Genomic DNA, 21,612 nt, shown 5'->3' on the forward strand with positions numbered 1-21,612 from the left:
AAGGAAAATGTTTGCAAGGCTGTAGACAAAGAACAGGGGATGGGATTCATTGGATACAGCTTCCAATGAGCTGACACTTGATGGGCCTATTTATGCTGTTTGATTCTGTTAAATTTCTTGACTGGGAAGTTAAATTGTCTTGTCCTGTTCATGCAGTGAAAATAAATAATTTCTGTTAATCAAGTTGGATGTGATCCTGAATTATTGTGCTCTGTTCAATTAATTGGTGTGCATATTTAATTGTAGTTAAATGTTTGGTATTTTTAACTTTTCCTTGCTGAGACAGAATTCAATCCGCCACAACCTCTCTTTAAATCGGTATTTTATCAAAGTGCCACGGTCGCAGGAAGAACCCGGAAAAGGGTCATTCTGGAGAATTGACCCATCATCAGAAACAAAACTAGTGGAGCAGGCATTCCGAAAACGCAGGCAGCGAGGAGTGTCTTGTTTTAGGACACCTTTTGGACCCATCTCCTCCAGGTTGGAAGCTATACCATTTTGCATTTCAAGTGTTGTGGACGCAGTACTTTGTGTAAATTATGAAATGTTTTTGCATAAGCTCACAGTATGTCGTGAATAATTCTGTTTTTTTTAAAAAAAATGGTATTGATCAATGCTGGGGCTATTTTGAATACTCCTTTCAAATTTTGAATGATGTGCACCTATGAGAAACTGTACAGTAACATGGAGAGGCCATGTGTATGTAATTCCATGCCTATGTCTTTTTGCAGTGCAAATTGTGATATGAGCAAGATCAAGCTGAGGAATGCTTTGGTATAAAGATAGTCTTGACTGCGCTAGAACCCTGTAGAAAGTACTGCAAGTGCTCCAATACACATAACCTGTTTTGTGGCAGATGTAAATATCAAGAGCTTTATTACTTGAAATATTCTGTTCCAAAATTCTCAGCTGCCAAGAGACAGATATTCCCAAATGAGTTGTAGTATCTCCGATAGTCCCAAATGCTCTCGTAAAAAGACAAAACATGGTGCAGTGGTGCTGACTCTTTTTGCCTTCTTTTTCCCTTGTGCTGTCCTCTGGCTGTGTGCAGAGCTGAGTAAGTGTTTTCCCTTGTTCCTACTGTAATTATTACTGTATTGATTTGCTCACTGAACACCACTGTGAAGGGTGTAATATCTTTACCTATCTCTTTGAAATTGTAAAAGAGCAGGTGGGATAGAAAAAGATGTTGTACATTTATGTGTCTACCCACTCTCATTTACAAGCAAGGTTTTGGCTCTTCTTGGTTGGTAGCTCGTCCATTTGAGGCAGAAATTAATTGTGTCTAGGCCACACTCCAAGATAGCAGCATGTGATTAGGTTGACATTTTAACGTAATGCTGAGACTGGTCATTGTTGGAAGTGTCATGTGTTGTGATGTAGGTGGAATTGTTAACCATCCTTTGTTCTCTGTATGGCTGGCCTGTGTCTGGTAAATATGACACTAAAACTGAAATGTAGATTTCTTGCATTTTGCATTTTTAGGTGCAGTCCAGCTTTTCTTAAAGCTTTTTTCTTGCTGCCTTGATTCAAATAGCATATAAAAGGGTTACGGTTTCATTAATTTGGATGTAATTGTTCCAGTCTGGCTCTTAGAAGTTCACTGTTGTTTCCCCCTGTCCTTGTTTGTAAATAAAAGAAAAATCAAAGGAGGTTGTTAGTGGAACATGACTTTAGCTTCCATACATCAGGAAGTAGAACATTAGTGCATAACCCTACCTGATACTGTTTTGATGTTCCCAGGCAAGAATGATATTTTTGCCAGCAGTAGATGATCATATTCATGGCCCTTTGTACTTAAAATTTTTTGAGGACAGTAATTTTATGTTCCTTGCAGCAGAAAATTTAAATAAGGACTCAGACTTTAATAAGAACAAAGGATTCACAGCCGTGCATTTTGTGGTCTGCCATAATTCTATATATTGTTACCAAACATGTGCTCTAAAAGCTAGTCCTGACTCCTTTCTAAATTTCGGTTGCCATCTTGACATAAGCAGCATGATGGAATAAAATGATTAATGGGTCTATGTTTAGATTGCAGAAGGAAATGCAGTTTTAATTCTGTTGAACCTATTTTGTTCTTCAAATTAGTCTTCCCTTTTTCCATTTTGTATTGGCTTTTCCCATCATAAATAATATCTGGTTGAGATTCTCCTTGTTGGATGAAGCACATTATTTTGTTTTCTAAAAGCTTACCAGAAATTTGCATTTTGGAAAGTTGTTGTCCAAACGCTTTGTCTAACCAAATTACTACGAGACTGGTGATGTTCTTTTTATCTGGAAAATTCTTCTCAACATTTTCATTAACATCAGCAAATTGATATTTGTTTATTACAATAATTTTGTGCCTCATTTTATATTACATTTTTTAAAAGATTATAGTTTTGGAATGATATTTTGTATATTTCAAGATTTGAAAACTCTTAACATTGGGTCACATTTTTGACATCATTTTGCTTGGGGGCAATCTTTAAGACTCCATCACTAGAGAATGATGGATTGGGAGTCTGTGCCTGCAGATTTTCAGAAAGAGGTTTAAATCTGAGAATGAGTACTAACTAGGGAATGAGTACCAAAAGAAAAAGATGACCAAAAATCAGAGAGCAGTATTTCTGCTAAGTTGTTCATTTGGAGCTCTGCTTGCTGTATGGAGTTGTCATGCACACTATTATTAGTAATTGCCTTTTTGGAATGTATACCAAGTGATAATTGGTCAGTTTGTTGAAGACTGCTAGCCTAAGGAGGATGGGTTATGTGTTTCTTGGGCCAAAAGTACCAATATTTTGGATAAATGAAAACCCTCAAATAACGTAGTTCATTTTTGTTATTGCTGTTGGTATATCCAGTCAATACATTGTATTCTTGAGAATAGAACTTTTAAGGGGAGATCTAAATGAGCTGTTATGACAATAGAGGATCTGATAGGCAAAAATTGACAAGTTATTTCCTCTAATGGGGCAAATCTAGAACGAGGAAGTATAACCTTAAATTTAGATAGAACTATTCAGGCATGATGCCAGGAAATGATACTTCACAAAAAATGACTTTATCTGAAGGTTAAATGAAAATCTCAAAAACGGGTTGATAATTTTTTATTGACTAACTATACTAGAACTATAGACTTAAGATACAGAAGATCCTTTTCCTGTTCCTATGTTCTCTCTTTACCTCTACTACTCCCATTAATTAAGTGTATGGTTTAGTTTATCTTTAATTAAAAAGAAGCCGGTTGGGGAATGGGACTGATCTTAAACTGCAGGGTTCAATCTTCTTATGTCAGTTTAGAATTAACATTCTGATCTGCTAGGCCCTTCTCACATTTCTGATTTTAGAGTTCCAGTGTGGTTAGAGAGAATTGCAATTTCGGACATTGACAAAAATCAACTGTGTTAAGTCCTAATCACTTGCCCATAGCTCCAATACCAAAAAATGAATTGTATAATTCAAAGCTTTCATAAAGTAGGAACTCTAAATTTGATTAACAGATTACTTTCACAATGGCTTTGTCAATCTGGGGCAAATCATCTTCTGCCTTAATCACTTGATTCCACTCAAGCTTTAGCCATAACTTCTTTGTGACTTGATCAAAGATTACTTCTGCATCCTTGAGAATTTTAGGTTCAGTTTTATTAGAAGAGACCTAAATTAGCTTCCCATATTTGCATCTCTCATTATTGATAATCTTCCTCAAATATAATGGTGAGTTTCATCTACATTCCTCATTGAACAAGAACAGAATATCTGAATTGTACCAGAATTCTAATTATGGAAAGAAATAATCACAATCAGTGGGTGATACAAGTGTTCCATTTCAGTTAATGCTAAACATTGATGACATAGTAGCACACAAAAGCTATCCCACAGGATCTGGTGTAAAGACATATTTAAATAATTACTTGTGAACACCAGAAGAGTTATATAAAGTGTGAACAATTCTTCTCCAGAATTTACCTCCTGTTTTGCATATTGTATTTGTAGCACATTTATTTAATTTGACAGATTTTGTTTTTCTCTCCCTTATTGTATCTGCTGCTTCAAGGCTTGTCTGACCTTGTGAAAAATTAGGACATGTGCACTTGTAGTTCTTTTCCATTTTAAAAATGAACATAATTCTAGTACAGTGGTACTGTCAGTAATGCATCTGTATGCTATAATGATCGATTTTAGTGCTGATTCCATGAGTACATTCATTCCTAGGAGCACATCCTAAGTGCTAAGTGAACTGACTGTACTGACTTAATAAGTCACTTTAGTCCAGACAGGATAATTTTTGATGGTCTTCTGTCAAATTACCGACACTACTGTTCTCCTGTTATGGTATCTAGCTTCTTCCCTGACTTGTCCAGTCCAGCTTGCATCAGGTTCCATCATGTGCATTATCATCATTTAACTCATCCCACTCTTGTCCTGTTCTACTATTTAACTTTATCTCATCTTTAGTTTTCCACTTTGTCTGCCAGGTAGTGCTGTTTTGATAACTTCTGTTGCCACATATTCTTTCTGTTTCCTTTGAACGTGTCCATAACATTTGTTTTCTCTCTTGTACTTCCTTCAATGCCTGCACTACCTTCAGTGCTCCCCTATTGTAAACGTTCCTCATTTCCATCTTTGCTCTTTCACATATCTATCAAACATTCTCACTTAATTGGCCTCCATAATAGCATCCAGCAGGTTTTCTTATATTTCAGTGCTCTGATTTCTATTATCCTTTCTCGTAACCTGTTCATTGAGTTAGTTTCAGTAGTGGATTTTCAATCTGTGGTTGATTAAGTCTTCGATAATTCCTCTTGAAATTCTCTGAGCCATTCTGCTCTCAGAAATGTAGATGCTTAAGAAGCTTATAACATCAAAGGTGGTAAGCCTTTCATTTCTGGTGCAAGGCTAATCAGTTCACTAATATTAATTATGGCATTCCACTGTTTTCTATATTATAATGCTTAATAAAGATGAACCAAACTCCACTGGAGTTGGTTTGTTGAAATTTTCCTTTTAAAAGATTGTAAAGGAAAATCATAATAACAGCTCAAAGGGTCAAGATTTGCAGAAGGTGTTCATTAGATTAACTCCTTTTTCCAATTAAATAATACTGTTCTTTGATCTTAATATCTAAAGAAGCATAGTGCTTTTCAATGTTTTGTGATTTAAGCATGTTGAATCAGTGAGGTTAATCAACAATGTTTTATGTAAAATTGCTAGTAAATATCAAATGAGTTGTCTCACTTTTAGATTCAGGTTTGTGATTCTTTCTACCATCGCATTCCTCAGAGATCAACTGTAAGAACTATTTTTTTAAATATTAGCACTTTGGTATACTCCAGCAAGCAAACTTCCTAAATATCCTGTGCATGCAGAGTCTTGTTCAGCAAAAGTATGGATTAGAGAATTGAACCTAGCCCTCCATGTGCATATTTTGAGATGCTTCCAATTCTCAAGGAGCAATGTAAAACAAAGTTTAATGCTGAATAGGTTGTGGAGTATTCATCTAAAATCTGTAATTCTATTCAAGCTATCATGGCCAATGTTATGAAGTACCAAGTCATATTTTTAAGATTATTTTCCTAATGCAGCCATCTGGTTATACATCAGAGTAATTAGTGTTACCATGGTGTTTTGAAAAGCAAGCCCTATCATTCAATTAAAATAAACATTTTGCCAATATTTGATATTTTTCAATTAGTTCTCCAGGTGTGTAAAGCAGTATCAATTTGGTGGAATGTAAAGCTGCTTCTATTTTCCCTTCAGATATTATTTAATATTTTCCAATCTCATTGTTTTCTATGGGCATTCACTTTAAGATGTATTGATAGTATTATCGATTTTTATTCTGTGTAGCTACAGACTCGGTGGTTTTGTCTTTTGAAAATAAACACTGCAATCTGTGTGGATCTTTTGTGTAACACTTGCAAGAAGATGGCATGAATTCAATGCATAAAGTAACTCTGTACTGTGTAAAAAGACACATAAATATCAAAGGTCAGAGACTTCCCATCACAGCTATCAGAAAGATAATTGGAGAATCAAATCCATTCTGGTTACACACCAATTCAGATATAATCTCTTTATGGAAACTTATCTGTGTTTTATAAAGTGATCATTCTATAAAACATGTATTTTAATATTTCAGGAGTGCCCCTGCATCTCCTAGCCACCCAGGTCTTCTCTCTCCTCACTCAAGTGGGTTGCAGACACCTGAATGCTTGTCTCGTGAAGGATCCCCTGTCTCGCATGACCATGATTTCACAAGCTCCAAGCTGGCATCAGTGCCAGAGGTTCGTTACTCTCAAAGTGCACCAGGTAACTATGCCTCTTTACATCAGAGAATTCTATATATAGTCTGGCCTTGGGACCTGGCACATTAAACTATTTAATTTATCTCTTTATTTGGTTGCATGAATAAGAACAGGATTTCACGCACTTAGATTCTGATTTACTTTGTTAACCATTAGGTTTAAATGCCTTATGCATACAGTTTATCCTTTTTCTCAGTGCTTTAATTTCCTTCTCCTTTGTTCAAATCCCATATACTGAATTGTTTTACTGCTCAGAAATTACATTCTGATTCCATGTGTTTGCCAGTACTAGTAGCTCAGAGATCCTAATGAGGAAGGAAGTTGTCTGATGATAAACTGGCCATTTTTTTTAGTTCTGGTCTTGGAGAAAATAGCAAGCCCCTGCATAATGGTTTGCACAACAGGGTGAGAACTGCAGAGGTTGGAACCCTTTTGGGCAGCAAAGCTATGGTGCACTGTGTTGATATAGTAAATGTTCTTATCTACAGCTCAACAAGAGTTAAACCTGGAAACATTGTCCTACCAGTGGCATTTGACCTATTTAGCCCCTTGGAGTTGTCATTCCAGTTTCTTGACTGATCTGACACGTGGATACAGTTCTTATAAGTATAGCTTTTTTCTGACCAATAGCTTAACTCAATGTAAATAGGGTGTGGAGATTGCTAACAGTCAGTCAGAGACAGTGATGAGGATGGTGGATGATGAGGAATTTATGTTGGGAGATAGCCAGTTAGCCCCTCCCCTCCCAAGCCACCTGGTGTTGTAACAAAATTTGTGGCCTAAAGATCTGCTTCTCTAATAACTTCCCAACAGTCTGCTGGACATGTTGGGATTCAGAGGTGATGATTTCAAATTAATCCACTGTTTTATTGGAAGAAATTCCAGCTTATCCAGGAAGCGATATTGAATGAACTGTCTAATAATATAGAGCCTATAAAGGATCAAAAGGAATTTGATGAAGTAGAGCTGGGTTTTGTCAGCCTATCTAATAAATTGATAATATTTGGATGCTGATCATTTATGTGTGTGTGTGTGTCTCTCTGTAGTGCAGAAGAAATTTAAGTCAGTGATAATAAACCTGATTCTGAGAACATTAAAAGGTTCATTATTAAAATGAAAGTAGAAGAGGAGAAAAATATATATGGATCAATGTTTTGCATCGTCAAACAATAAGGAAAATTATTTTTATGCTTAACATGAGGTTGATTGTTCTCTAACATGTGAAGATGTTGTGATTGAATCTGATGAATCTTGATTTTTTTTTTAGGTTCCCCAGTTAGTGGTCAGCCCGTTATAATGGCAGTTCCCCCCCAACCACCTGGTGTTGTAACAAAATCTGTGGCCTATATGCCTGCCTCCCTAATAACTTCCCAACAGTCTTCTGGACATGCCATTCATGTTCTTCAGCAAGCTCCTACTGTAACCATGGTGAGAGTGGTAACAACATCAGCTAACTCCTCAAATGGCTATATCCTAACCAATCAGAGCCATATTGGAAGTGGGCAGATTATACAAGATGGTTCCAATGACCAGAAAGGTAATTATTGATGGTTCTTTACAACTGTGCTTTATAAAAACACAGCCTTTAATATGTTGAAAAAATCTTGCCTTTGTCCAAAAGTTCCTGTTCATACAAAACATTTTTTTTTACATTTTTTAAACTCCATTTACTTTTCAAAAATCCCCATACTTCAAAAATTTGTTGTGGTACATTATCATGCCAGTGGTGATAGTATATATCCCAATTTTGCATTTCCCAGCTCCTCTGCCTGGATTGGAGGAAATTATCCCATAAAATCAGGTGAAATCCATGATGCATACAGCAAATGCGCACCAAAGCAGGGAGGCCAAAGGACTGTCCTAAATTAATTCTCTGACAATTGTCATTATTACAGTGAGGAATGCAGCCTGCAGTCCCTCTGCATCATGTCAGCTGAAGGGGTGAGGTGTTAACTTTGGCTGGCTGATACTATTGCTATACATGATGATTTTGGGCTTCCTTTAATCTGTTTGGCCAGTCCAGTTATCAGCTTGAGAGTGACAAGCTTAAGCAAAAGTAAAGTCTTAAATTTGAATAAAGGTAATTACATTGATTTGCAGTAAGAGTTGTCTAAAGTAGATTGGGAAATGAGATTAAAGCTGTGAAAATAGATAAACCATGACTGGCTTTAAACAAATATATTTTAATGGAGTGTGCCTGCATTCAGATTTAAGAAATAAGGAATTCTATGGAAAAGTGATCCATCTTTAGTTAACTAAAGAAGTTAAGGATGATGTTAGATTGAAAGAAGCTTAGTGAAGTTGTAAAGAATACTAATATGCCTGAATTTTGAGAATTTTAGAAACCAGCAATGCGTGAAATGTATAAAAATGGATTGAAAGAGCTCCTGCAAGTATGCAATAGGGAAAAGAATACCAAAATTAAACATTGGTCCTTTAGAAATTTGAGGTAAAGAATTAGCACCATAGAATAAGGAAATGGCAGCAATGTTAAATCAATGTCTTCGTGGCAGAAGTAGTACATCAAAAATAGAAGTTAACTGGGAGCATAAGAAAGGGAAGAACTTAAGTTCATTTTACTAGAGGAAAACTACCAGGCAAACTAAAGACAGACATATTCCCTATATCTGCCTGAATGAGTGCAGCTGCAAGAACACTCAAGAAGCTTAACAACATCTAGAACAAAGCAGCCCCCTTGATTGCTGCCCCCTTCGCCATCCTAAGTATCCATTCCCTTCACAACTGGTGTATGGTTGCTGCAATGTATTTTGTAGATCATACACTGTAACAACCAAAAAAACATGGTGCAGTTACTTGCCTAGTTATTCTGACAGCATCTCCCAAGCCCATGGCCTCTACCACCAATGACAAGGGCAGCAAGTACACTAGAATACCACCAAATGCATGTGCCTCTCCAAATTGCACAGCATCTTGACTTTGAAATATATCACCATTCCTTCATCTCCATAGGCTCTATAAAGTATACATTTGTGGACTGCAGTGGTTCAAGAACATGGCTCACCATCACCACCTCAAAGCAAATTAGAGATGTGCTACAAATGCTTGCCCTTCCAGTAATGGCCAGATCCTGAAAAATGAATAGGTAGATAATAGCCTGGATGCTAAGAAGTTGCTGCAGAATTAGTGGATGCTTTGGTTATAATTTCTAAGATTCCCTAGATTCTAGAGAACTGCAAATAAAGCATCACTATTTCAGGTGTACTTTACAGACGCTGCAGAACAAGTTTGTCAAGAAATCGGAAGGCAGTGGAATAAAAAGTGCAGTGGTAGAGTGTACCTAAAATTAGAACACAATGGAAGGTTATTTGGGTTGGAGGAAATGGTGTTTCATTTGAGTTGGAACTAGAACCATTGCTGTGCACCTGCTTTTGGTACTAATATGGAAATGTTTTATCCCATCTGATCATTACAAGCTAAACATATTTGGTCCTGGTTAGGAGATGGGCACCATCAGTTACACTGACTGAGAATCATCCATGATGCAAAGCAAATTGCAGCATCCATTGTATCCCACCACTCCTGTTGGGCCAACTTTGCCTAATGGCTTGGTTTACAATGCACTGATTCAAAATTTACAAGCGGCACAAAGCCTTGAAATAAGATAAACACTGAGGAGGACACTAAGATCAGTAACAGTAATAAGAAAGGATGTAGACCGGCTGAGTGGCCAAATATGTGATGCAATTTAATGCAGCAAAATGATACATTTTGATGGGAAAATAAGAGTATAAAGAGTTCAATTCTAATGGAGTGAAAGACCAGTTGTGTGTATCTTCACAAATTTGGAAAGTTGACAAGACATTTAAAAAAAAATATTTTTTAAGCAAACATATGATTCCTGTTTTTTTTAAAAAAAGAATTAAGAGAGAAATTTCTACAAAACAGTGGTTTGGTTGCCAGTAGAGTATTGCATCCCATTCTGTTCAGTGCACTATAGAAAGGGGGTAAAGGATTAGAGAGATGCAGATAGGTTTAGTGCTAGCAATGAGAGACTTCACTTCCATAGATACACTTGAGAAGCTGCGAACATTCCATCTTGCACCAGAGAAGGTTAAGAGATGATCTTACAGAAGTGTTCACATTCATGAAAGGTTTAGAGAAAGCAAATAATTGGATATTTTTCATTAGTGGAATGGTCAAGAACCAGAAAACGCACATTTAAATCAAGTGGTTTAATGAAAAAAGAGTGACCCAAGAAAACTTTTTACGTGCATTAACTGTCATTGTCTAGACCTCGCTTCCTTCACAGGTGGTGGAAACAGATTAAGTTGTTGCATTGAAAAGGAAATTAGTTGGATAATTTAGGGAGAAAATTTACAGGGTTTTGTGGAAAGTCAGGGAATGGATCTGTCTAGATTACTTTTGTTGGAAGCTGGTGAGAGTTCTAATGGTGCCTTTCAATGCTGAAATGGTGCTGTGATTCTTGGTCCTTTAGTCATCTTCTTAAGATACCTGATACCGGGATTCTCTTCACACTTCATTCAATTCAGTTTCTAGACCCATTCTTCATTTAGCTTCTAGGCTTTTGAAACTGCAGAAGTCTTGAGACCTGCTTCAGCTGGAGAATCAATGCAGCCACCTCCTGAAGTCTTCATTATATCTCCACCCCTTTATTTGCCCTTTAATACTGCAACCCCTCTTTCTCAATGTAGTAGCATAATGGAGAATTTCTTCACTGCTCAGTATTTTTTTCCCTTAGCAGAATCAACTTTATTTTTCAAACCATAACCTCTACTTCAATCTCTTAGCTTGCGTGTTCACAGTAACCCTAGTTTTATATTCTGATGTCCGAACTATGGAGTTTACCAACTATTCAGTAACTTCTTTACTTTCTAGTACATCCATTTAAGTTTCTTCCTGTTCAACTTGCTGTCCACCTGCTTTAATAGTTTATTAATCCAATTTCCATTACCCTTTCTCAATCCTAACTACTCAGTCCATGATTACTAGTATAATCGCACCCCTCATCACAACTCCTTGCCAAATTACTTTGTAATATTCAACTTTTCACTGACCGCTCACTAATGTAATACCCACCCCTGTCTTAGTATCAATATTTGGATCATCATCACAAAAGCAATCCCTTACCCTAACATTTGGATTCATCAGTAATTATGCCATATCCACTTGATATTAAATCAGTCTCCCTGATAGCCAAATTCACAATTTTACATTATAATGTGAATGCAAGATGTACATTGAGGACTGTGGACGAAACTATTTTTTCTATTTGAATTGTGTTTACAGGAGTCCTTGATGACAAATCCCTTATGACTTTTACTAATGTACCTACTGGCAGTCGAGTGATTCAGACAGTTAGCAGTCAGATGTCACAACATGTACCTGGACAGATGGTTACCATCTTGCAACAAGCACCAGCGACTTCCATGGGGCAGCACCAACTTCCAGTGAAGACAGTAACTCAGAATGGCAAACATGCTGTTCCTGTGACAAGCCTTCAAGGAAATACTTACAGTAGGTGGTTTTAGTAACTTGAGTTTTATATATATAATATATAAAAAAATTATATCATATAAAGAATATTATATCATATAAAGAATATTTTGTGTTCATTATTAGCTGACCAAGGCAATGTGATTACAGCCACATCTGGTTGTGAGTGTTGGTCCTGTGGATTAGAGGGTAACAAATGTGACCTCACTCAAATGATACATCTTTGGAAACCCCTGCTCCAAGGGGCTAAGTAGGTTTGGACACTGAGAAGAAATCACTCCTCATCTCAGTGCTAAGTGAGCTACCCATTATTCTGAGATTGTAACCCCCAGCTCCAAACTCTTCATCCAGGGGAAACATCCTCCCTGCGTCCAACCTGCCACACCCTGTAAGAATTTTCTAAGTTTCAATGAGATCTTCTCTGGTCCTAAATTTGAGGAAATACAGGTCCAGTCTATTCTGTCTTTCCTTCCGTGGCAGATCGATAGATTTCTGGATCTGAAGAGAATTGAGGAATAAGTGTATACTGTGGAAAATTTGAGATATATCAGGCAGAATCTTAATGAATAGTGGAGCAGGTTCACAGGATCTAATGGCTTACTCTGCCTATATTTAAGTTCTTATTGATCCAATTCACTTTATTTCACATAATATCAAGAAATAGCTACGTGCATTAGATACAGTAAAGTAGCAGACCCTGATAATATTCTGTCTATGATGCTGAAGGATTATCCTCCAAAACTGCCCATGCCACAACAACACCGGCATTTACCCACTGAAGTGGAAAATCCAGTTCAGCAAAATAACACCTTACCGTCAACTTACCATCATTCATCAGGAAAATGACAGAAGGCATAGCTAATGTTGGTATCAAGTGCCACTTACAAGCCCATACTCTGCATATTGCTGCTCAGTTTGGGTTCTGACAGGTCCACTTATTTTCAGATATTACATCATTGGTTCAATCTTGGACAAATGAGCTGAATTCCAAAATTAAAGGGAGATTGATTGTCCTTGATAGTGTGTGGAATCAAGGAGTCATAGCAAAATTGAAGTAAATGACAATCAGCTAAAAGTCTCCACACCTGTGGCCATAAAGGAAGATGGTTGTGTTTGTTGGAGGGCATCCATGTCAACCCTAGGACACTGCAGCTGGAGTTACTCAGGGCTATGTTCTAAGCTGATCCATATTCAGCTGCATCATCAATGGGGCCCCTACAGCATAGTTCCGATGGTAGGTCATTGACATAAAATATGTTTCTCTCTCGACAAGTGCTGCTGTACCTCCTGAGTATTTCCAACATTTTCTGTTTTGTATTATAGTTACTGCCTGTAGCTTTTATTTTTTTAAAAAAGTGAAATAAACATTTTTTTATTTGTGATGTTCTTCACTTCCTCAGCCATTACTAATCCACTACAAATCCTGGCTGCACAGGCTACATCTTCATCGCCTGTAGTTGTGAGCAAGCAACTTGTCACAGAACTGCAACATTCAGCTTCATCCGTAGGCGAGCCTGAGGCGAAGCGACCTAAGATGGAAGAGTCAGCTGGATCAGGCTCTGGTCTTGCTGTGATCACATCAACTCCACAGATGCAGGGTACTAGTGAATAAAGCAAACCAGAATCAAGGAAACAAGTTACAATGGCGAGGATGTTCTAGGGCGTTCCACAGGGAAAAAAAACAGAATTCCAAGGTGCCAAACTCATGGGAGAGAGGGAAAAATAATGAGCCTGCCTTGAACTGAAGCTCGCATTTTAAATGAGGAAGCAAGATAGCTGATTGTAAGATTGAGGGTGGCTGAGATGGAGAATGCAGCCATTTCCATAATTCTGGCTTTGTTGTTATTTTACAGGCCTTAATTTGAAAGAAAATGTTCTGCAGGATTGGTGGGAGGGAAGCATATAACGAGTTCCTCAATACAGCAGTGGGATATTGCCAAGCATGTAACTTGGTGATATGGAAATAGGACTTTGTACATGTGCTGACTTACGTAAATAATTACTACAAACCTTTTATGAGTATTGCTGAATTGCCATTTACTTGTGCACATGGTCTATCCAAAAAAAAATTAAATTGTTTGAAGTCTAACATTGCTGCCCCAGGTTATCGTGGAGACATTTTATGCTCTCACCTGGCGCCACAAAGTTCAGCTAGTTTGTTCTGCTTGCATTGCACTTTGCAAAACTGCATCCTCAGTGTGGCTCACTTGGTGAAGACCACATCCATTCTAACCAAGAAACATGGTTGTTTGGGCATATAGAATGCAGTGGTTCTGTAAGACTGAAATTTATTTTTAAATGGGATAACTCCCACTACTGTTAAAGCCTACATTTTTGGGAGGCAGGGTATTAGGTGATCCTGGTTCCCTGCACTTTTTGTCATTAACACAAAGATAATAATCTTGTCTTGGTGATGTCAAACCACATTGTTTCCCCACACTGAAATTATCTTAAGTGCTTGCTTGCACCAAACTCTGAAATAGAAACATTTGCTTCTAAATCACTTTCTCAAACTTAGCAATGGTGTTTTAAGATATTTTCAAACTATGTAGTAGCCCACTAATGACTAGCAAAGCATAATCTTAATTGTTGAAGTAATTTAGTCGTAAAATCAGTGCTGTAATTGGGATCAGTGAGAAAAGGCCTTTCGTCAGCCATTGACTTTTGAATAATTTATCAATGAAGCTAGCAACATCTGCTGAAAAATGACAAGATATCTAGGAGTGATTAAGTATTTTTGTAAAAGTAACAACAAATTATAGCAAATACAATCAAGCTATTTATTTTGTTCAATTAATTCTGGACTTAATCCCTGTATCAAATCTAATGAACCACCTGTAATTGATCCAGATTCTTTATGGAGTTGGCCTCTCAACATGCACCATTGTGTGTAAAAACAAAAAAAAATTAAATATTCTGTTCTGTAAAAAAAAGCATATGCAAATAGCTTAAGACTTGAAATTGGTGCAACAAATTTGTTTGGACCTAATTGATCACAGTATAGTCTGCATTTGGAAAACATTATTTGTGTACTATGTCAGAACCATTAATAGTGTTGCCTAGCTCATCAATTAACCTAAGTTAGTGAATTGTATTTTCCCACCAAATTTCTTTTATACTCTTTTCTAAATGTTGCATTTCAAAAAAAAATCAATTTTGTTTTTACTTACTTTATACATCACAGCCAGTATGTATTTTGTGCTGCTGCTTGACCAGATCTGGGGCAAATTTGCAAGTTAATAGTAATGTTGCCTGGAAAAGGATAACAAATTTAAATATATACACAAAGAGAAAATAATCTGCCAGAGACTTGTCTAGTAACAAGGCTTAAATAGTATTCATGTTTTGGGCAGACTGGAGTAACATTGAGAGTCGTGAAGATTTGTACCCTACCATCCCTCTGTTAAACTGCATAAGCAAAGGCATGAAGCTGCATTTTATAGAAATTAAGTTTTATAAAAATTTTATAAACTAGTCTTTTGTCAATTTTGAAGTATAATCTAAAACCAAAGTAACTTGGTTTTCATCTTCTTCATTTCTTCTTCTTAGGCAGTCAATTTGGGATCAAGGTTGACTTGCTTCCACTCTGGTTTGTGGGCTCTGAGGTGGCTAATGAGGCCAATGAGGGAACCACAGATTCTTCCACAGATAGGGCAGAATGTGCTTATGGGACAGGGAGGTAGGTAGCTTGTGAGGTGGTATGCACCTTCTGATCTTTTGCAGAGCTTTTGTGTGCATCCAGTCCATGGCTTAGGGTTCTCAGTACCATCTTAACTGACTCTCCACTGAGTGATCATCAGCTAGGGATTTCTTGGAACCAGTGGGGATATTGCATTTCTTCAAAAAGGCTTTTTCATTGTCCATTTGATAATCATTTCCCATCTGCTCCATTAATAAAGAGCATGCAAACATATCAACAAAGTTGATACCAGCAGACATACTCAAAAAAATAAAATAATTGACTTTTTGGCCAGAAGCTTGTATAATGAGAAAAAAAGTGGTTTAGGCAAAGAGTGGCATTGCAGGGCCTCTGTGGTGATGCAATATTTTATCAAAGCAATATGATGGATGCAGTGGAAATCTGTTATGCAAGGTGTAATACCTCACTTCAGAAATGTCATTTAAGAATTGAGAACCTCTTGTGTGTTTTACAGGTGTACATAGAGGTTTGCCTTGCATTAAAGTGCTATACTTGTTTTAATAGTTTTCCACTGTACATGTAATCTGATGAACTTGAAATAAATGCCAGGCTTTTTTGCAAGGATTTATCCTCTTTAAATCTGAAAGCTATTCATCCCACAGAAGAACAGTTGGAGATGTGAACAAAGGAATGAAATTTGTATTCTTCCAAACCTTTTTTTTCCATTTTGTGCATCCCTGGTGTTTTTATTACCTTACTAGACAGGTTATAACAAGCATCTGTTATGCTCTTGTTGCATTTCCACACCCACTCTTCCAACCCTTTCAATTCTGGAATTTCCATCTAAATCTTCTGGTCCTAACTTGCTTAAGTAATAGTGTGAAGATAATTCAGAACATTGAACTGAAAAGTTATGATTAGAGAACAGTGGGATTTAAATTTCAATATTCATTGTTATTTTTATATCTAGGATTCCTCGAACTTCAGAATACAAAATCAAAATTGTTAAATGGGATAATTATTGGTCTATTTTTATTTAAAAACCATTATGTTATATAGCACTGCAGATTAAATTTTAAACATTGATATGGATAATTAAAATTATCATATGTGATTAAATTAATATGCAATGGAATTTAATAATACAAGATGATGGAAACAAATGCTTTGTCTGCTTAAAAAGGTGCAAATCAAAAGTGGTTAAGTGAAATATTTTTTTCCTGAGTGTCTATTTTTGTTTATTCACAAGAACTCTCTGCAGTCCCCATACGATACTCATCATAAAAGAGCTCTGATCTTGATCTTGTAGCCCTGTCTTTGCCATTAATTGTGCCCCCATCTTGAGGTGCAGCATTTTATACATCAATCATTGTTATTCCGACTCAACGTCATATTTTTCTTGCAGTCAACTAATTTACAGTGTTTACATTCCAAATTAAGTTTGGCGCAGCTGTGAAAAACTATGAAGGAAAAGTGGCCAAAGAAAGTCAGGTTGAGCATTGTTCACATCTTCTGTGGTAAGGACAAAGACTGGCTCCAACTAGATTTGATGAAATTGCATTTATTTTCTTTTCGCTACACAATATACTGCTTTTATTTTCCAAAGCCCCACTCCTGGTTGTAATGTGAAGGTGGTTTCATATTTTTGATCTTAGAATAACCAATGGTCTGAGCACATCAGCACTATTATTGTAGTGCCATATAACCATTGTCAGTAGTTTTTCCCCACATTGAATGAAGTTCAGTTCAAACAGGTCCAAAATTTATTTTTTAAGTGCAATCTAAAACATAAGCACATGTAACTGAAGCAAGATTTATTTGGAAATAATGTTAAGTCATAACTTTACATCATTAATATTTAAATGTAATAAAGATGTCTAATAACCTTGCTGCAAAGGTAAGTCCCAAAATTCTTGAACTGCAAATACATCTCAAAGGGTGGAGGGTAGAGAAGACAAAAGCATGACATTTTCAGGATCTTTGCTTGTTGAAAATGATTTTTAAACTGTATTCCATATTATAATATGAATTATAAAATCTAGGTTTGGCACTTATTATTTGTTTGAGAACATTTGAATGGAATAGTTTGAAGGTAAAATGTAGGTCTTTAGTATTTGTAGCAGTTAATTTAATGTGGGATGATCCCTATACATATTTTTGGGTGAACTGGGAAAGAAAAAGGTCAGTATAATGTTTCCCTACCTTTTATGAAGGGACAGTACCCTATTACAATTATTCATCAATTGGTTATATTTTACATTTAAACAGATTACCTAAAAGAATCCATAGAATCAAGATGTACACACTGTAAGGGAAATAGAATTTAATCCAGAGAGAGATGTTGATGTTTTTGATTCAGAATGATAGGAACAGTTCTAATTTTAAATTCTTGCAACCGTCTGACAGTTGCTATTCTTCCAGGAAGGTCATTTGTCTTTGCTACTAAAACCTTTAGATAATGCCAGAGCCCAGCCATGTACCAGTTCCTCGTTACTCTTGTGGTGATAGAGCTACTGTCTTGTCCTTAAGTATTTGTTGAGGTATGGCAGTGTAGAGTTCCTGTGTTAAAACTCCTTGGCTTTCGGTCAGAATTTGGTACATTGGATGTACACCTTGTCTTATTAGGTATGCTCCTAACAAGTGGAGGTGATGAGTGGTGAGGCCTAACCCTCTGAAGATGACAGGAGGAAGGAATAGTTGGAGTATAATTTTTCTAAATTTATTATTATTGAATGTTAGATATTAATACAAGAAGATTATTTATCCCTCTATTACTGCACTGTACTTCCACAACCTGGGGTTTCTGATATTTCTGGCTGTGGGAGGGGAGTGCTGTAGATATCTCAATATTCAGTTAAAGGCTTAGACTTTGTGGCTCTGTAAACTTCGGTGGAGCCAGTTCCAGAGATTATTGACAAGGATGTCATCTCTTCTCTGTCCCCGGTGGATTTTCATGGTCATTATGTCAAAATGACCTTGAAATCTAATAATTGATTTGATTTTTAAATAGTTGCAAAATCCTGACAAGTATCATTTCAATATTAACTGATTTCCTCCATATACTTTTTAATGAAGTTTAAAATAACTGACTTTTTTTGGGAAGTTGTGTTACATTAGCAAATAGTACACATTCCAGAAGACTGTGTGTGTGTGTGTGTGTGTGATAGATATGTTAGAAATGTGCCTTTTTTTTCTTTTGATAAAGCTTTTATAACTAAACATTGCAACTCATGCAGTGGTGTCACTGTGCTTAAATTAGTAAAGATAAAAATTTGACAGTAGAGAAACATTTGTGAACATATCACTGCCTAGAGAAATGTGTAGTTTATCCTAGGGCAAAATTGTAAACTTTGAATAATCTGTTTGCCATTGGTCTTTTGTGCTTTTTCTCATCAAGCACTGACTCAATTTTGCAAGGGCATTGTGTAATACTGCATTTTCATACTGATTGTTGGTATTAGCTTTTTTCCTAGTATCTGATGGGATAATATGACCCAATGCATAAGTGAAAGATAACTGTTTTGCAGTCAAGTACTTTGGACAATGCATCATGCCTCTGTTCATTCATGATTACTAGTACTGTGTCCACTATCCATATATCACCAGCAAGCCCGATAAGCAGAAGGCTTCCCTCTACTTGATGGTGAACAATTTCATTACCATGGTATGAAATATCTCAGGAATACCTTATAATGTTGAGAAAAAGCAAAGGGAGTAATGAGTAAGTTATTGAAATCTGCCTTTTTAAAAAACTGCATAAGTTCTCAAATTTCAATAAAATTTCATGCTGAAATTAGAAAGATATAGTAAAACTCCTGATCTGGCACGTTTGGACTAGCAGAATTTCTAGATTATTGAATGTTACTCCTAATAATATCCAAACACATATGTATCACATTTTTAACATAGTACACAGTATTATATTAAATTTTCTGGTGAGTTTAAAGGGAGCTGGAAAGATACTAGCACTTCGGACCCCAGTTCTAGTCATAAAGCTACCCAAGTTCCTGACTGCTAGTGTTTGAGATCCTTACCCTGGTCATCCTACAGATCCTGGGCTCTGGCCATTCATACTGCTTGCATTTTGGACCCCTGGTTAATGACTAATGAGTGAGCCAGATGCTGGACTATCAGTATTTCTGAACAAATGGATGCCCAATTATCTGAGTTTGTATCAAGGTGATCTTCTTCAGTAGGAGAGAGAAATTTTTTTTTTAGAGGAGATATCTGGAAATGAGGACACGAGAGCCGTATTAATAGGTGTACTGGGTGTTTCCACAAGCTTGGTTCTTTGAATTTTGTAGGAAAATAACTCTTCAAGTTAGTTTGGATAGCAAACAAGATATTGGAAATTCAGACAGCAGCTGCATTTAGGAGCTGCGGAAAGAGCACTTTTTTGTCAACCTCCATGTTCAAACCTGATCAACGTAATTTCTTTTTTGTAGGAGTATCCTCTTGACAATTTTGACTTTTTAAAAGAAAAAGCTTTATGACAATATATATGCCAATGGAAATGTGTATTAACAATGTGTATTAAACGTTTTTACTCATTTTAACAGTTGGATAAGAGATTCCCTAAAATTTTGAACACCAAGAGATAATGTCCAGTAGAGCAGAATATTTGGCTTCTTGTCTGAAAGGCAATTAAATTGGCAATTTTATCAAGCCTTTCAATGAAATGAGCAACAGTCTCAACCTATACTATTTGGTTTATTATCAGTATATGAGACTTAAAATGGAAATAAAGTCAGAGTATTTGAAGTTTTTCTACATATTGTAGTTTTATTTTTAAAACAATATTGTAGTTTTAAAATTTGGTAGGAATTTAGCAACAATCAAAGGTGCATTTGTACAAAAGAACCTGTGCACATTCTTTGATATCATGTAACATAATTCTAGGATCATTGTTGTTTAATTGTAGCACATAAAGGACATAAATTTTTCAAAAATACTGGGTAACAAGATTGCCATCCAAAGGAGTCCTGAAGCAGCCTACACCAAATCGGTTAAAAGTTACCTGCTGGACAGTAATTATTAAATGGTCATTTAAATATAGGTTTATTAAATATGTTGTAATCTAAACTGTTTTGCTCACTGTGTGGGTCACCTTGGAGCATTTAATATTGTGCCATAATATGTGGAACTATAGATAAAAGATTTCTTTGAAGAACCTTTCATAGTATTTTTCTAAATAAAATCCAAAATTAAAGTATTTTCATTTCACTTTTGAAGGACAATAATATGAAAATAAATGTTCCACTTTTTTTGTTCGTGTAAAATGGAAGAGTAACTGCAAAATACTCACTTTCCATGACTGTCATAATTATTATTCTCACAATAGACATTTTTCAATAGACATTTTTCCACAAATATTAAAAGCAGAAACCTGTTTTTAAAAAAACTTTTAGGAAATGTCACTGACTTTCCATTGAGGCTAAACCTGTTAAGTCTGTTTTTACATGGCACTAGGGACATGGAATAATTTTTTTTCCCCCAAGCATTGCTGCAAAATCCAGTTGCATAACTGGATTATGTTTGAATAAGGCAGGGTAGAAAACTATGAAAATAGCTTCCAGCCTTTTTGATTTCTCATGATTCTGCTGCTTGTTGTATTTACAGCTGCTTTTAGTGTACATTTCTGATAAGCTGATTGGATTTTTAAAACAATATAAACAAGTTATGAACAGTGCAGAAATACTGAGTTCTTTATATGTGTGTGAGAGTAAGCATTGTGAGTACAATTGCAATCTGAGGACACAATGTCACTCAAGTCTGTGTTTGCAAATTATTTAACTGGTGACATACCTGGGTGGGTTAGTTTTAAGATCAGTCACCTGAATAAAGTACTCAAGTGAAATTTATTGTCACTGTCTATACAATTTGTGATGGAATGTAAAGAAATTTATTATTTACAATTTCAGGAGAGATTCAACTTGCATTCATTTTGGTTTTTTTTAAACTGACTGCTGCTTTGGAGGATCCTTTAATAAGTTGCCGCACGACATTGTAGTAGAAATTGTAAATGTTATGTACCAATGAAAAAGAATATGATCTAAGATGTGGATATACTATGTAAAAGTATTTGAATTTTTTGACATAGGACAAGATATTTCTCTCTCCACCCTACCCCCCCACAAACACCTGCCTCCCCACCCCACTGCCACCCATACTGATTTGTATTAAAGTTTTAACAATTTTGTGAATGAA

At 36.1% G+C, this 21,612-nt stretch overlaps 1 protein-coding gene across 1 annotated transcript in view; it reads left to right on the forward strand.

The window, feature by feature from the left end:
- Positions 1–21,612, forward strand: part of foxk1 (forkhead box K1) — an 84,631-nt gene extending 63,019 nt beyond the window's left edge. The window contains 5 exon segments of the mRNA XM_052021963.1: positions 287–480; positions 6,125–6,294; positions 7,558–7,827; positions 11,559–11,786; positions 13,166–21,612. Of these exon segments, the coding sequence (XP_051877923.1) occupies positions 287–480; positions 6,125–6,294; positions 7,558–7,827; positions 11,559–11,786; positions 13,166–13,377 (1,074 nt within the window). The 3' untranslated portion in view covers positions 13,378–21,612.

This window comes from Pristis pectinata, chromosome 8 (genome assembly GCF_009764475.1).
Source record: "Pristis pectinata isolate sPriPec2 chromosome 8, sPriPec2.1.pri, whole genome shotgun sequence".
Taxonomy (NCBI): Eukaryota; Metazoa; Chordata; class Chondrichthyes; order Rhinopristiformes; family Pristidae; genus Pristis; species Pristis pectinata.